This window comes from Sparus aurata, chromosome 10, assembly GCF_900880675.1.
Source record: "Sparus aurata chromosome 10, fSpaAur1.1, whole genome shotgun sequence".
Lineage (NCBI taxonomy): Eukaryota > Metazoa > Chordata > Actinopteri > Spariformes > Sparidae > Sparus > Sparus aurata.
In genome coordinates, this window is record NC_044196.1 from 21,967,861 (window position 1) to 21,985,935 (window position 18,075).

The following is an 18,075-nucleotide window of genomic DNA, read 5'->3' on the forward strand; positions in this document are numbered from 1 at the left end:
TGAGTGGTTAAACAGTGGAGTGGGCCCGGGTAAAGCGAAAAGTGGGAAGGAGCGGCTCTTAAACTTGGAACTGCTGTGTGTTCTGGTGTGCTTTCAGTCGTTGGGAGATAATTAGCTCAGGGTTAGCCAGTGTCTTGCTATCGGAAGGTCGCTGGTTCGATTCCCCTGGTCTGCATGTCGAAGTGTCCTTGGGCAAGATACTGAACCCCAAAACTGCTCCTGATGTGCTTGTCACCTTGCATGGCAGCCACCACCATCAGTGTATGAGTTACTGTAAGTAACATTGGACAAACGCGTCTGCTAAATGCTCTAAATCTAAGTGGATGCTGCATGTTAGGCTATTGGTTTTATATGCAGGCTTCTCTATTGTTAGGACCAAATGGTAAGCTCCCAACTGAGGACATGTGGAGTCCATGCTTCGATAGGTCAAAGCTCTTTTGAAGGCAAAAGGACCTACAAAATATTAGGTAGGTGCTTCCAACTCTCTCAACAGTTTTATTTGGACCTTTCCTTTTTCCTAACATGACAATGGCCCTATTAACCACCAGCGTCATGAAGAAATACAGTAGTTGTCCCAGCCTTCAAACAGTCCTGGCTATCCTACACATAAGTGCTGGAACTCGCTAATGCTTTTGTGGTTGAATTGAAGGAACTCCCTGCAGCCACAATCGATCATCTGATGCTCCAAAAGAGTGGTGGCTGTTATAAGTGCTGATTAATGCCCATGATTTTGGATTGAGGTGTGCAGCCATTACATATGACTGTGATGTTCAGGTGTGACAAAGGTCACCATCAAGACATACATAAACAGTTATACAGAGCATTAAGCTTGTATCTTTGTATGAGACAAATGCATCCACTCTTCTTTACAGTTTTCAGTTTTCTAGGAGGTAGCAAGCAATTAAAGAAGCAACTTTTGGCATGTTGACAGTGATTTCAACATTCAGGCACAGAAGAGGCTGCTGCTAGTTAATTATCCAATTAATTTGCTGATTTATTGTATTTTCATTCCCCCAGCCAAAATCCCTTCAGAGACAAATGTCATTATACTGTTGAGAGGGCCATTACAAACACGATGACACAACGCTAATTTCTCCTGGCTGTCTGACTTTCTGCTCCAGCTCAGCCGCTGTCACTGAATCATGCACAGAAGGAATGATGATTCCCTCGCAAGAGCAGGGGCTCTGACTGGCTGCCACGTGCTGCTTCCGACAGCACGGAAATGTGATATTAGAGGTGCTGTCACACTGTCACAGCAAAGCTACTGAGAGATAAATACATCCTGGCAGACTGGGAGAGGCTGAAATTATAGGTTATCAGTGTATGAACAGTCACAACATTTACTTTTTAAGGGTTGATATAGTCAGTGTTTAGACTTACTTTCAAGTCGCACATTAAAGCATATAGTTTGCCATGAGTTTAATATTTGTGGTTCAGACTGAAAAGTCACAACAACTATTGGATGGATTCAATTAAATCCAGCGGAGACATTTTTGCCACATCAAGATGAATTACAATCGCCTCGGTGATCCCTGAACTTTCAATCCAGCACTGTCATCAGAAGTTGTCAAAGTTGTCATTCCCACAGACGCACTTTGTGTGTAGTAACTAGCTATCAAATGTGAGCATGCTAACTTGCTACACTAAGATTATGAATATGGTAATCATGACCTCCTTCAGCCGGTTAGCAGTGTCTTTGTGACGATGTAAGCATGTTGAGTATAGCATTTAGCTCAAAGACCTGATGTCCCTAAGAAAGCCTTGGAGCCTCAGAGAGCTGCTAGCAAGGCTTAGTCTTGTTATGTAACTTCCTCAATCGAGCTTTAACGTTAGACAGCTAAGATTGCTAGCCTCTCGTCCACAAGTAGCCCTGATTCAAGCTTCCTTCTGAAGCGAGGGGATATGGAAAGAAATAAGCTCCTACGAAACTGCTAACAATGAGGTCTGTGGATTATCTTGAGTAACTGTGTCATGATATCTAGAAAAAGACACTGCTGTTGAGTTTGATAAAAAAAAATAATAATTTCGATTTAGCTATCTAATTCCATTGAACTGAAGAGAAGACATCTGTTTGGCCGGTATCTCAAAAGTTATGCAGCTCAGGCCAAAACAATCTGGATGGATCAACACCACTAAAGTTAAAAGGAAAAATATGTCATTTTGATTTTGGAGTGAACTGTCCCTTAAAGTTTACTTCACTCATTCCGGTTTGTTGATTCTGCACTAAACAAATGGCCGAGCTCATTTGAATGGAATTTGCTTTGTTTACAACTGTCTATTAGTGTTATTGAACATGTGATCTGAGCCCTTCCAATTTTAAAATGCTACTGTATGTAGGGAGATAGAGGCAGATTAATACACAGATTTTGCAGTTGCAAGGGAAATATGAAATAGCACCTTGACAGTGAGGATGAAAAAACAGATTACTTTTGATGAATTATTGATGATTAACACAGTACTGGTACGATGGGACACACATGCACACACACACACACACACACACACACACACAGAGCTGAGTCTGAAGTCTTATTCACTCTCTTTATCTCAGCTCTATTTTTATATTCGGCACAATAAGCCTGTCTGTTTTGCCACCACAAAAGCGATATTTGTTGAAAGAGGAGCACAGAAGTTGGATGATCACATTACAAACCTCAACTGCCGCACTGGAACATTCTGATCTCAGGTTCAGCATAGGGATCTCCGCGGTATGATAGCACAAACACGAGCACACAAATACACAGAGAAAAACCCACCCCCAGTTCAAAAGACACTTAACACTAGCTGTGGGAATGGGCTAAGTGGCCGCACTGAGTGACCACGCACTTAGAATTCCTGCCTGAGAGAGGCTCCCGTTACCTTTCTTGGCCTGAGAAACAACACAAACACACACACACACACATTACACCGTCACACGTGAATGGGAACAGGTGAAGATGCCGTTGACTTGCAGTTACATGTGCGTTCCTATACTTAAACACGCACGTGTATTATGGTTTTACGTGTATATGTATATGACGCCTACCACAGAGGACTCTTGCTGTTGAAGGTGTGTGTGATATCTCCCTGAAACAATCTTTTTGTGTGTAGCTTTTTTTTAGTCATGGGAAATTACAAGGAGGGGCCAGGCAACCAAGTGATGAAACATCACAATAATCCTATTCATATCTGGCTGTCTCTATGGTAATCACATATAGAATAGCAAATAAGCTCAAGACATTGGATTGGATGACCATCATAGCTGTGCTAAGGGTTAGGGCTGGAGAAAAAATGTTTGGATCAAGAGTTAGGGTTAGAAGTCCCAGGTTTCAAGTCCTAGTTAGAGTTGGAGACAAACAGTGTCATCTCAAGGTAAACACAGCAAGTATTCTGGAGTTATGATGATGGAGAGCACAATTATTGTGCATCAAAAATTATACTGTATCAGAATTTTTGTTTTTTGAGCACTTCAAAGACTGTCTTGGAACATGTGCACTGTAACTGTAACTATAATATTGTTTACTGTAATATGCTACTTTTCCTGCCACGTTTCCTCCAATTGAGGAGGGTACTAAGGCTTTTTGGGTGACATGAATCAAGACTAAGAGATGTTTGACTGACTGCCCTTAAAGGTCCCCTATTGTAGAATAACAGATTCTCACATCTTTGCTGATTACAAAGCAGGTCTAGGTCAAATACTGTGAAACGGAGCAATCCTGGACAGGCCACATTCAGACACTGGGCCTTTAAAAGAGCTGTCAGGACTTTCATAAGGTTGTGATTTCACAATGATACAGTCACACTCCCAGCACATACGTGGATGCAAAAACACAGGCAGAGCTAAAACAGAAACACGATGAGCCGTGTCTTCTCAGGCCTGAAAGAGCTGACCAATCACAGCAAACTGTGCTTTGCAGCCTTAAAGAGACAGACCCTAAATTGAGCTTTTAGACAAAGGGCGAATAGAGGTGCAATGGCAATGAACAGTATGAGAAAAATAATGTGTTTTTTTAAACCATTAACCATATAAACTTTTTCAAGTTAGAAAATGTGCATAATTAGTGACTTGCAAACAAACCACTAAAGAGGCAGGTCAGATCACGCGTGTGTTGGTTGTGGTTTTTGCGAGCCTACTTCTCACATCCTGTTTCTTACTTGCAAGAGGCACAGACGAAGCAGCGAGGGTGGTAGGTCTTGCCGAGGGCGGACACCACCTCCCCTTCAATGAAGTCCTGGCAGCTGAAGCAGCGAGTTCCGTACATTCGCTGGTAGTCCAGAGTACAGATGTATTCACCCTGCCGCACAAAGAAGCCTCCCTGGGCCAGTTCACAACCACATACTGCGATAAGGGAGGGGGGAGGAGGAGGGGGGAGGAAGGGCAAGAGGGTATATGACAGGGAGAGGGGAAAGAGAATGGGAAAGAAAGGACAGAGGGAGGGGAAAAAAGAAGAGAGAGAAAGATTATAGAAGGCAGGCACATTTAAAAGCAAAATACAAATGCTTCCTCTGAAACATACATGGCTTCAAGCTTATTCCAAAACCAAAGCCAATTATACAAAATGGAACAAAAATCATGAGGCCAGCATCAAGGCTGCTATCCATGTTATCTTAGTAATGTTGTTTATCAATGCAGATTGCCAACCACTTGTTAAACAACAAAACAGGAAAAGCTGTTTGTCCCAGTGAGGATTTCCCATTGGATGCTCCGCATGCTACTGAGCCGGACACTCTGAGTGGAACCACAAGGTCACTGAGCAGCTAAGGACCCTCTGAAACCTGTTCAATATGTTGTCCATTAATCTTCAGCGTGTCTAAAAAAAAGACCAGTTGCCTACTGGACTACAGCACTTAGCATGAATCTTTAGGTTGAACTCATTAGCAACCATTAAGGACCGAGCCCTGGGGGAAAAGTACATAGACAAAAAAAATGTCAAACCATGCTGCTATGCACTGTAAGACAGCTCTGTAGAAACTGACAGAGTAGTTTGAACAGATTCAAGTGTGTCATCGGCAGACATCTGCAAGACATGATTGTGATAAGTCATTTATATATAAACTAAAAAGGAGTGGACCAAGAACAAAGTCTTACAGGACTCTAGTTCTTTAAAAGGAGGATTTCTCATTATTAATCCTACCACACTGTTCAAAATTGGAGAGATATATTTAAACCACTGTAAAGCTGTATCAGAGAAATGGCATTTAGAAAGCGTATGAATAAGAATATTGTATTGTAATATTGTAATATATTGATGATTTAATGTATCAAATGCCTTTTGAGATCCAGAAGGACTGCACATACAGTACTATTTCACCTGTATTTGTTGGTGACTTAAGCTATTTTGTTTAACCAAAAAAAAAAAAAATGTCCACATACTTCATTAACCAGTGAGCTATAACATTTTCCGAGCTTTAGGTATCAGGTAACAGGTAAGATACTACTTGGCCTAAATTTACATGTCTTATCAAAAGCTCCTGGTTTAAAAATAATTCAATTTCCTGGGGAAGCTCCCTCTGGCAACGGATAGGTTGACAAGATGAGTAAGAAGGTTTACTTAAATGTTTTCATGTTTTTTAAAAAGGCAGTATCCAAGTAGTATTTTAACATTTTTAATAGCATCCAAGAGCTAGTTTGCCTCGTCTGATGTATTCCTCTACCTGCTCTAACAGCCAATAACATCCAACTGTCAAAATGGGTGTGTTATTAATATGCTTGTGTAAAGCCTGCACTTTGTCTGTTTGTCTGACTATTAACAATGCATGACAGGAACTTCAAATCACCGTCTCCTCCCCATGCATACACCATGATTACACACAGTAACGATGGCAACCACATGACATCACAGGCCAGCCGCACCCTCAGGGGAAACCTTGTTCCATTTTTTCCACTCCTTTAGCAAAAACAATACCCCTCCTCTATTTCCCCTCTATTCTTTCTTTCTGGAAAAAGTGACAGGAAAGATAAATGAGAGATGTTTGCGCTGGTTGGTGTCGCGCCCGGGACGGCTCAGTGAACTTGAACACACACACACACGCTCTGTCTCAAACTTGCAGGAGTGTGTGAAAGTATGAGGTAAGACACACTGGTGGCATGTGGGTGAGATCGCACAGACATAACATATGCCTTTTAGGACACATGTGTTCTTGCATGAACGTGAGGACGTATGCGATGACATATGTCCAACTGTGGATCACACATAGCCATAACATATACTATAAGAGCTCACACACATCTACAGAACAGGCTGAGACACACCCAGGCAGAGCTGCTGCAGTGCTGGTGGGTTTTCCAGCTCTCATTAGTGTCTTGGTGTAAACTGATGTCCAGGATGCTGTACATGACAGCTCGAACAATTAGACACAAAGTTCCAACCAACAGTCCAACCCAAGCCAAATTCCTGCCCCCTGTGACCAGTTATATACCAAGAGAGCCTTCCCAACTTTACTCTATATTTCAAAGTGGATGAAGGAAGTCACTTCGGTGTACACAATAGAAGAATTGGTTTTCTCAAACATAAATGGAAAAAAATTTCTAGCTTAAATGTAGTGATAAATAGCCATGCAAGTAGCAATCAAAAACTTAAAATACCACATGTATCATGCCATATCTAGGCCAGCAGCTCTACCGCTGTATAGCAGTGCTTTGAGCTAATGCTAACGCTAGCATTTTAACACAATGCCTCATCACCCTCTGAAAAAACACAACACCGTTGCTTACATTTATGTCTATGTGAATGTCTCCACACTCGTAAAGGTTTTGTCTGCCATGCATGGTGCAACTTGTTATGAGACCTGAGCTGCCTTCAGGTTCACCTGGCTCGGTCATTAGCAAGCACATCTATACAAATTGTGTGGCCACAGTTATTCACTTGAGCCAGGCCAAGTAAAGCCCTGCTCGAGGCACTGTTCATCATAATCATGACAATGTGGCCGTAGTGTTCCTGTAGTGCTAGTCTGCAGTGCAGTTACTTCCTTTTGCATACTCAAGTACCTTATAGGCCTAAATGAGCTTAGAGTCATAGCTTTTGGTGCTGCTGCAAATGCTGCTTGCTGTTTAAGTTCTATTTAAAGAACATAAAACAGTACCAGATCTGTTAGGAAGCACAAATCCTTAGGTCGGTGCTGAGTTGCAGTTTTTGTAGCATTTCATTTTCTCAACTGGTAGAGGCAATTTCTTGCCTTGATGTTGCAAGACTGCTAGATGCATGTGTGAGATCAAGCTTTTGCCTTCAGGGATTAGAGTAATTTCCAGGTGACTGAGAACGTCCACTGAAATAAAGCACACTGAACATTTACAGTGAACGTCTAAATTCCCATACACTATATAGAAACCTCAAAATGTTCCTACTAGTTGCGTAACAGTGCAACTCTTCCACCATTTTATCCCCTTGTAAAAACTTTGATCATCATGTTTCCTTCAGTATTTGTACCATAACACTTTTTTTCAAGCCCTCACAGGGGTTACAGCATGCTAATAAAACAACCACAACAATACGAGCAGGAATGTTTTCTCAGGAAGTGGACGGCATACTTTCCAGCGGCTGCTACCGGCTCCCTTACATCCGGTTCAGATGTCTGGCAACCTGTCTAGAATGAGATAATGCTCTGGGCTGATGGTGTGAACAACAGCAGATTGGAAAGATGGATGGATGGATGATTGGATGGATGGATAACATACAGAATGACACCATAAAAAAGATGGATTCCTAAGTTTTGCTAAGCCAAATAGCCATAAAGAAGCCAGTTCTGACTAAGCATAGAGCCCTTTTGGTAATGGTGGCTGGACTAGGATAACTCTTGAGAAGTTTAAACAAATGTGTAATTCAACCAGCCTATCTATCAAAGCCACAGTCTTGAGACCTGGCCTCAATGAAAATAAACAAAAACAAGTACTCTGCCACTAGAAACTGTTTGGAAAATCGCACAAACTGTCAACAAAATATTTTGCAGGTGATTGGACTACCCATCTCTTTATTGTATGATTGACAAACATACTTAATATATGGACTCATTTTGAAAGAGTTGAAATAATGTATTTTTACTTCACACTCGATTGACTGATTAACTGAAACTAAGTATTGCTCTGAGAAACTTGAGAATAGACTTGTACTTGTCTATTTTTTATTTTTTTTCTATAATGAGTTGAGACTCAAGACTTATTATCAGAGATTTGAGAATTGTCTTGCATTGGGCCTGAAACATACTTAATTTTGACTTATCTGGGAGGACTTGAAATTTCACATGGGACCCTTGAATACCTTGACACTCAACCAATTCAGACTTCTTCTGATAGACCTGAAACTGGACTTGAGACTTGCTCTGACAAACATGGGAGCAGACTTGTAGTTGTCATGAATCACTTGAAACTTTGCCTTGTATAGAGTGACTAAAGACTTGGACTTGCTTTATATGACTTGAGACTGGCTCCAACAGATCGCACACATGACTTTGGATTTGCACTGACTGACTTCGGAACAGACTTGTTACTGTCTCGAACGACCTGAGACTTATTTTGACAAATTAGGACTTGACTTGTCTTCAATGACTTGATTCTTGATCTGACAGGCTTGAAACTTGACTTGAACTTGTCTCAAAAAAACTTGAAACCTAACTTGAGACTTGCTCACAATACTTCACATGAACCTGCCTTGACTGGCTTGAGATGTTTTTGACTGAGCTGAAACCTGACTTGGACCGATGTTGAACAAGTAGAATTTTCACTTGGACTTCTAGTTGTCTGAACAAGTTTTTTTTTTTTTTTTTGACAGACTCAAGACTTGATAATTCTTGATCTGGCAAACTTGAGACTAGACTTTCAAATGACTTGAGACTTGACTTGGAATAAAAACAGCTATGCTTTACAGTAAGAGATATAGAGATATGGAAGAGATGGAGACAGGAATCCTCAGTCAGACACAGCTTCCCATTAGCTCATCTTGAATCCCTGTATATTTATATCTGCACTGCCAGTTGGCACATTGACTCCTCTTCTTGCTTTATCGTACAGTAACTGCTTAAGCAGCTCAGCCGCAGAGCCCATATGAGCTCAAGTGGGAGCTCATTTATCATTGATCATGCTAACACTACCAAAAGGCACTACATCCTTTTAAAGGTGACAGCAAACCCCACTACTTTCTATTATTCTTTCCATCTGCACAACAAAACATGGTACTGCAGAGGCAAAAAATTCCTCTAATGCAGATCAAACAGTTTGCGTCTGAGTGCATTACATAAATGGGAGGGAGTTAGAAGATGCTTTTTCCTTTTTTATCCATCATCGCTAATGGAAACAATCAAAGCTGTCTTCCACTCATCCTTTTCTTGTTGCTCTCATCCCTCCTATCTGTCTTTCCTTAATCCTTCATTTCCTTTGGACCTGTTAAAAGCCAGGCAGAGGTTGAAGAAATGAAGCAGACTTGGATGTAGGCGTCAGTAAATCAGGTTTAATTGAGGGGGGACTTTGCTTTGCTCTCACAGAAATAGTTCAACACCAGACTGCAACCAAAGGAAATGATACATGAGATTCTCCAGTCCATGGCATAAAAGATAATTGAACAATTCCATCTTCTTTAGTTTTTTAGGGGGGAGTTTTGGTGTCGTAAAGGCTTTCCACCCTTATCGTGATGCAATACTGACAGTGAAAGCAAATACCTCAACAACTCAGCCAAGACATGGAAAAAGTACAGAAACAATGTTCCCCGCACGATACAAATACAAAAGTATCAGAATCAGCCTTGAACACGGTTCAAAATTCAACTAAATGTTATGTTCAAGCAGCAATTTCATCATTTTGAAACCATTCCATCCCCATGACAACCGAGGGTGTGTGTGTGTGTTCAGCCCAGCACTTGGGCCGGCGGTGGATGAGATCATAATGCAGTTAATTAGTCGTTCTGTCCTGAGACTCAGCTAAGGAGAACAGAATGTGTCGAGCTGCGCGCCCTGCAGCAATATAAAACTTCCGGGGTTTTGACCTTTTTGAACTACAGGTGTGTGGTGACAGAGTGTTGCATGAATAGAACAGTATGAGTTTGGGTGATTCTTTGGGATCATTATACTTCATGACTTTCTGTAATATCTGTAAGCCTGTGAGATGGTTTGTACTTCAGAGGCAGGAAAACACCGAAAGAATAAACTGTATTTCAAACAATAACAGTGCTGACAAGACTAGTGCTTCTCATGTTGCCAATGAGAGTGTAAAGGTGCAGGGTGCACTGCAAGGTTAAAGGTCAAATTACTTCCATCTCTTGGGCTTATCTCATGCACTGTGAAACCACTTACATAATGTACGCGGAGGCTCTCGGAGGATTTCAGTGTTCTGTTGAATCCGCTCCCTCCGCCCCTGAGGATCTCAGAGCCAAGTCTGTCCTCCTTTCCCGTCAGTTCAGCATGTCGAGTAAGCGAGGGAGTTACACGCTCGAGTGGAATGATGTGCAACAAATGTGTGATTAGTAAATAAAATATAGCGCATCTGTTTTACTCGTGTACAAGCACAGTCTGGGGAGGTAAGAGGAATGGATGTGGTGGCTTGGACATGCTGCAACTAATCAAGATGAAACTAGAGCCAGATCTGTATCAAAACTAAAGGCCTTCGGTGGCAACCAAAACAAATAAGTTTATGAAAATAATCAAATGAGTCATTTGCAAAACAGTAGCTACAGGAGTTGTAACTCGTCACTGTAGTTCCCCTCAACTCTAGCGTTTTAGCGTCTTTGACCAGTTTTGGTTTTACAGCTGCAGTTTTACATTGCTTTGGTTCAGTCTTATCGAGCTAATTAAATTGTTTCTAGGCGCTGCAGGTAGCCAATTAAGCACTAGGCACAGAACACTATTTGCAGACAAACAGACAAAAGTAGCATTTAGCAGCCAAAGAGCAACATATATTTCTCAGGAGTGGGTGGTGACCCAAGTAGATCCAGGGTGTCGCTAGAAACAAGACTCTAATGCTAATTCTCAGTTTGTCAGCTATGAGTCGCTTGAGATCTTGACAGCGCCTCATTAATCTGTGAATTGAGTGAGGCGCTCTGTGATTGAAGCGCCTCAAACTCCTCACGGTGCGATCTGAGTTCTGCCAAGATGGCGTTCATATTGCCGTACTCTGCTTCATTCTTGTCTTTTGGCCTCATAGATCAGTCTCCTTTATCAGTCGTACTGTAAACTTTAAGTCGAACTGCTTTTAGCACAGAATTGTTTGGCATTAACTGATATATTTACTATTTTTCCTCCGAGCTTGTTAGCAACTTTCTTCCACGTGGTAGCATGCACAGATATGCTTATTTATGCATTCTCTGTGTGTCTGTGTGTGTGTGCGTGTTTGTTTGTGTGTGTAGGCAACTCAGTCACGCCTTCCACTGAGGAGGACAATACAGGATACGGCACACTACAAATGAATTGAATTTGCATGTCATGTAAGATAGATGTAATGCGGCCTAATCCAATTCAGCAGGCCTGAGCTTGTTTCGGAGAATTAAAATAAAAAAGGCACATCCGAGAGAGCACGTCCAGTGTGTGAGTGTGTGTATGTGCAAAAGAGATACGGAAGATGTGTCTTTCTAACACAATACGCCTTGAGAAATTACATCACGGTATGATATGGTGTCATATTATATCTATGCGTGCTATGTCCTCAGATGAGTGTGACCTTGACTCTACCTCGTGTTTCACAATGACTCCCACTGTGCATGTGTGTGAGTGTGAACAGGGTTAAATATACATGGGCTATGTGCTCCCTGCTATGAATATGGGACCTTGACTGCACCTCATGTTTTACAATGACTCATCATAAACGTGTGAGCGTGTGGCTGTATGTGGGTGGGAGGGGGCGTCGAACAGGGACTTGTTATTAACTTGTCTATTCCACGACCTTGACTATATTACTGTATGTATTATTGACCAGCCTGCTGGTATTGATCGGACCAGTTACGGGAAGTCCTGTAAATGCGAGAGGAAAAGAAATTCAAGGTTCCTACTCCTGGCAGGTTGATTGCTCTAACAGTGGTGCAGACTCGCTTTAAATTGCAAGCAGGCATCTAATGAGGCAACAAGCAGGGGAGGTCTGTCCATTGTCTGAACCACTGGACTACACTATATCTCGTGACATACTCATTGTTCAACAAGAAGTGAATGTTGTTGAGGATTTATGTTGTTCATGTATATGTGTGCATTTTCATTACTGACTAGATTGAGACAGGCTGCAAACAGGCTGACAGTTTAGCTAGCTGGTCTATTAAACTGGACTTGGTTTGATGCATGTTTGAGATGGAGACAGGGGTCGTCACTGGCTGGCCGCTGTCACAAGTCATCGCAGCCCACCTGAGGGCAAGGCGTGCACACCTTAGCCCTACTCCGGAGAAATTCGATCCCGGGTATCTCTTAGTGCGTATTCTGACAGTCCTTTGCCATCCACCTCCCTATTACCGCTCAGTCTTTGCAGATGAATTAACTTCATCAGCTTCATCATTTCATCAGCCCAACTGTCTCAAAATACCACCGGTGTTTGGACTCTATGGGGCGATTCGTCTTGCTGCTGCTCAGGGCAGACGATCCTTCAACCACAAAGACTTTCTGACAAGATATGTTATCACACATCATCTTCAGTAATATGTCACATATCATCTGCTATGATAAACATTTTCTTCACGTCATTGACTAGTCTCTCCTGATTGAAAAAGTTGTATAACCTAAACCTAGCCAAGTAGGTGTGTGATATAAATAAACTTTCCGCTAACTCTGGTACAGTTAAGAGGCATTGCACTGTTCCTCTAAAATAAACACATACATCAATGAAATAAATAAATCATTTTATTGCACAATGGTCCGCTTCGCCTTTTATGCATCAGTGTGATGGTCCTGCTGTTTAGGAGATGGGGATTTATGTTGTTTTAGGGGTCATGGGCAAGCGACCTATTCAGTCATTTCGGTCTGAGGATGTGTTGCATTTTTCAAGCTGTTGCAATTTGACTCACCACAACCACACCTGTTTAAAAATCTGTTAATTCCATAAACATTTTAAAATAAAATTATCTGTAATTATTCAAGTGTATCATTTGCACAGTATGGCATGCATGTAAAGACTGTCATTCAACTCCGTTTTTAGTGTGCGTGAATGCTTTTCTTTCACCCCACACAAGTGTGTGAGGTCAGTACTCCCGGCCCGATGACGAACACACACACATACACTCCCCATGGCTCTGTTCTAGTCATTCGGCTTCCAAGAAGGAGACAAATCCAAAAGCCAACACCCTACTGAGAACATCACAACCATCTGCTATTATAACACCATCAGGACTTCAACATGTGGCCAGCAGCGTCTGTTTACCAAGCTGACTTCCAGGAAGAAACGCACTCAGGCCTGGTCATTGTACGAAAACAAAGCAATCCATAAATCTGTCAAACCTCAAAGGAAGACCGACTGCATGAAATAGAGAAATAGATGTAAGTTTTACAATTATAATCTTTGTGGGTTAATTGTCTACATCCCTCTAATACAAAGCAGCAATGTTTTTGAGAGTTTGACAATAGGTGAAAGCAGTAGCTGATGAAACAATTTCAACTCAAGATCCACTTCCTGACTTGTTTTCACAGCTTTCAACTATATCACATTGTCTTCATTAGCAGATTAAATTAGCTCAGTTGTCATGGAACAGTACATTTTCCAACCTTTGATCATTCTGAGCACTCGTGACTTTCGGCCTAAAAAAAAGTGTTGGCATCAAAGTGAGGTTCTGCCAATTCTGAGTCTGAGCTAACTCTATCTTATAAAGACAATCCCCACTATCCCAAATAACTACTACGATCATAGTGGCAATGCAAGAACGAAGCAGTTAAAGGGCAAGCCCTTTATGTGGAGAGGTAGACGGTGAGGTTGTGAAGGTTGGAGTGGTGGATGATGGTATGAAGTATGACTTTCAATTAGGAGGTCGCAGTTCGTGTCCCGTCATAGACATGCGAGTCACTGTCGCTGCCATGTGCTGTTAAAGTGAAACGCATTCATCAAATATCGAAGTTGGTTTTTGGCAATAGGGTCATGCAGTTCGAAACTAGAGATAAAGTGGACCTTGAGTTGACTTTGCGACTGTTAAAGGATCGAGCTCAGGTGATCAAAGTTGGGACTCTTGGAATTAATTGGCCCTGATGTTATTTTGGAGCCTAAAGTGTCGTATGGTATTGTGTGTGTTGTAAAATGGGGCTTTGAAACATTAAACAAGGACAATGACGGGTACAAACCGACATGTTTGGTCAAATATGTTGAGCAGCTATAAATCAAGTACCAGTTCTCCAAGAGGTTGATTGTGTTCAATGGATGAGTGCTGTTAATGCTTTGACCTAAAAGAATGCGTGTTCTACCGAAAACCATGTACTAGGGAATCTAAGCTTGAAGATCTATTTTCCAGTTTTTCAGAACTTTTACCCACATCTCTGGGTGTACATTCATCAAATACCCAAATCTTACCTTACAAGGTAGCCTGATAAGCATCTCGCAGATCCATCTTGCCAGATTTGGGAGCTATGTGCTTGTGGGACGAACACACAAGAGTTTAAACCACTTGGCGTCCTTTAAGGAACTAGTGGCAGCGAGAGACACTGGAGAGAACTACAGAGAGCACATCTAAACCAGAGCTGTTTGTTGAATTTCCCAACACTAGAAATTCCTTTTTATGTGATATCAGAAATCCGGAATTTGGCCGAGTCAAAGTCTGGCATCCTAAGATCTTGAGTAACATCCACCAACTCAAGGCAAGAGATTAACTGTGTCTTTGAGCTTGTATCTTATAAGCTTTTTTTATATATTTATTTAAATTTTTCCCCCCAAAATGACGTGTATGTGGCAATGAGAAGCAGCCCATTTTGGCAGACTATGCCCACTACATGAATAAAACTGTTTTCAACTTTATGGAGAGGCAAGTGGAGGGCAATAAAAGACACCACTCTTGTGTTTGGAGATTGCATCTAATAGAAATCACTATTCCATCTCTTAAACTCTACATACGTCTGTTTTCGAGCAGTCATTTCGACATGAGGGTGTGACCGCATATTTTCACATTTGAGTATTCCCCGCTGGATTCGAATGCTATTTGGATGATGTGATGGCCCCTTTACGTAAGCAAAAACAGATTAGGATTCCGAGCTGCTTTGCCAGGTTGTTGTGCTGCTGTGTGCAGCACTCTGCTATTGATGGTGTCTCAGTGTTGGCTTCAAGGCGTCTGAAGAGCAGACACAACAGGATATACAAAGACAGCCGCAGTTGGTATCTAAATAAAACACGCTTTCTTAAGCTCACCGCTAGCTGTTGACCGCAGCTACTATAAAAACAGCAATTACTGCTCATCAAAAGCGCCAACATTTAAAGTCGCATTTTTTTGTTTTTAAGTAAATCACACGTTGGCAGCAGTTTAACAGCAAGTTAAACATGAAGCAATAACACTGTTCTAAAAAATTTCAAAACAAATGATAAAAGAAACATCTGGAATTCCATGACAGCAGGGTAAATTCCTTGCAGACCATGGGATTTGAGTGAAAGTTCCACAACAACGACTAAATGGTGGTGAGACTGTTGTTTCAACAAAATATTCAACAAAACTTCTGAGTTTGATGCACGGTGCTACAATGTGTGGTTTAAACACAGGTGTACCACTTTATAATAAGCTTTATGAGGGCTTCATCATTTATAAGTAATGTCTCTATTAATGGCTAATACATAATTTACTTATACTTTGAAGAGCCTGTACCTGTTATCAACATTAAACCTGCAAACTGGTTTATTTTTCACTACAGCTCTGCATTGAGATCCACTGCTGCTCTGCTAGCTGAGATCCACAGGCAAACAGATATGTGATGGCCAGATAGTCACCTGAAATCCCTTTTCCTTGCTAAAGTTGTGTTTGGACAGGAGGCAAAGTGATGCAAAGAAAACCTATTTCGACTTTTTAAAATGATTATCTAATGAGACTTAAGAAATAAAGAGATGAAGTGAAGAGGTAAAGAAGGAACAATTTAACTAAACAAAAAGGGATGAAGGGTATGAAGGCGGGAAGAAGCAGCCAAGCTCAACACAGTATGGTGCTCTGTGTTAAGAAGCTCTAACTGTAAAAGTGTGTTTTTTAATATTCGATTATTATCTTTTAACTGTTAATGCAGTGCTGCCATTACATTGATGATACAACTGGGCAAAGGTCAGGGTTGATGATTAATTGTTTCACCTTTTTCAATTTAATTCTATTCATATTTAATTTGATTCATAAGTTATTTTCTATTTCAAATGTTAGTAAATCTGTATTTTTAGCCAAAAATGTCACAGTATATCATGAGCGTGTGCCACAAAGCTATCATAAATTAGTAATTGAATTAATTTATACATGTTAAGCTTACAAATATCTTCAAGTATGTGATCTGGAGCACTTCCTCTAGAAATAGCAAAATGTAGACCTACTGAGTACTTTTTTTCATGCTACGTCAGCCAGATAAAGTATCAAACTGTTAAAAGGCACCAGAATACATGAAAGAAAACTTACTCTAACAAAGAAATGTTGTGGGGAGAACCCCCAAACCTCCATCAAAATTGTCCAACCCTAATTTTAAATGCTCCCATGCCCATGATATAATATATCTTTACTTCTTTTATAATAAATGATCTCCTTGTTTTCTTGTTTTCCGGTCATGATGCTCAACTGACCATTGTGTTTTTATTGTGTCTTTCATTGTGTTCAGTCTTGCATTATTACCTTCCCTTTTACATATACCTAGATACTTTGACCAAATTACTGAGAAGTGAGTCAATGAGGGCCCTCACTTAGATCAAGAGGCCTGCTGTAGGTTAATCCAGCCATGTGGCCATGGAGGCTATGTTTACTACTAGAGGCCCAAAGCTATCTTGATACCTGGCCAATGCTAAAGAGGCTAACATTAGCACACATTAATGCAGCTTGGTGTTAATTACACATGCCTAGCTGAGTGTTGAAGGTTCCTCACTTCAGGTCTGGCTCCGTTAGTCTGCTGGCTAACACGAAGGCTGGTTATAATTGGCACCATTAAAATAATACGGTCAGGGGTCATGGGCTCAATTGTCTTCCAGGTTAATCTTGACATCTTTGACAGAGTGCAGTGAGTCAGACCTTGGCAGAGTGTTTATGGTCTGTAAATCAAAGAGTAAAGGGGGAGATATTTCATCTGATTTTACTACTGACTGACATCCATAAAGATGTGCAAAAAGAAAACATTAACTTAAAAGTGAGCAGCATACTGTGTTGAGCTTGGCTGCTAACTTGGAGAGATGTCTGCAGATGCAGATGTTTTCTCTTTGATGTTCAGGTTTGAACTGCAGAGCGAGCGATCTGAATCCTATTCAGTTTTATTTTATTTCCATCCCTTGGACTTTGAGATCCCTGTCAGTCCACACCTGGATGTAAACCAAAACATGATGTTTTCCTAGCCCTAACCAAAAGATTTCCTGACAAACCTGACTAGACCATCACAGTGTTGTCACAACCAGTCTGTTCTCACTCCCAATGCATCAAATACAGTGGCCTGATCAGTGACCGTATGTTTCTAAGTTTGATGCTGTATTTACCCCTACAGCACCACTTTTTAAAGCCCTCCTTTTTGTGCAGTAGTATGAGTCAGAAAGGTTTATGTTTGTGGGGTGGCTGTATGGGTTATACACTACACCTCGTTCCATAAGTTAACGTATGTAAATGACCTAAGTGACGTACTTATATTATTTATCCTACTTGGCGTGATTTACACCACTTAAGTGATTTATGTAACTGTGCAGTTTACAACACTGAATGTAGATACCAGAGTATTATCTTTTCCTAACCCTATTTTTCGGGCATAAATATAACCAAACCACGATCATTTGACGTCAATAACAGTCCAAAGATCATAGTATGTCATAACATGTGAAGGGTTCGTGAGGAAGCTTCAACCAGACATAGCATCAAATGCTAGAGGAGTAGGTAGAGTGTCATACTTTGAAGCTTAAGGCCACTAACTACCTTAAAATTGTACTCAAGCACAGTACATGAATATTTATTTAGATTCCACAACTGGGGATGACTGACTATATATGAGCACTCCTCATATGAACAAACTTTTTTTTTG

General features: G+C 41.1%; 1 protein-coding gene across 15 annotated transcripts in view; it reads right to left on the reverse strand.

Moving 5' to 3' along the window:
- ablim2 (actin binding LIM protein family, member 2) overlaps positions 1-18,075 on the reverse strand; it is a 100,713-nt gene that overhangs the window by 45,651 nt on the left and 36,987 nt on the right. For all 15 annotated transcript variants that reach the window (XM_030432091.1, XM_030432097.1, XM_030432093.1 and 12 more), the window contains exon 3: positions 4,135-4,318. In XM_030432091.1, coding sequence (XP_030287951.1) covers positions 4,135-4,318 — 184 coding nt within the window. The remainder of the gene's footprint in view (positions 1-4,134; positions 4,319-18,075) is intronic.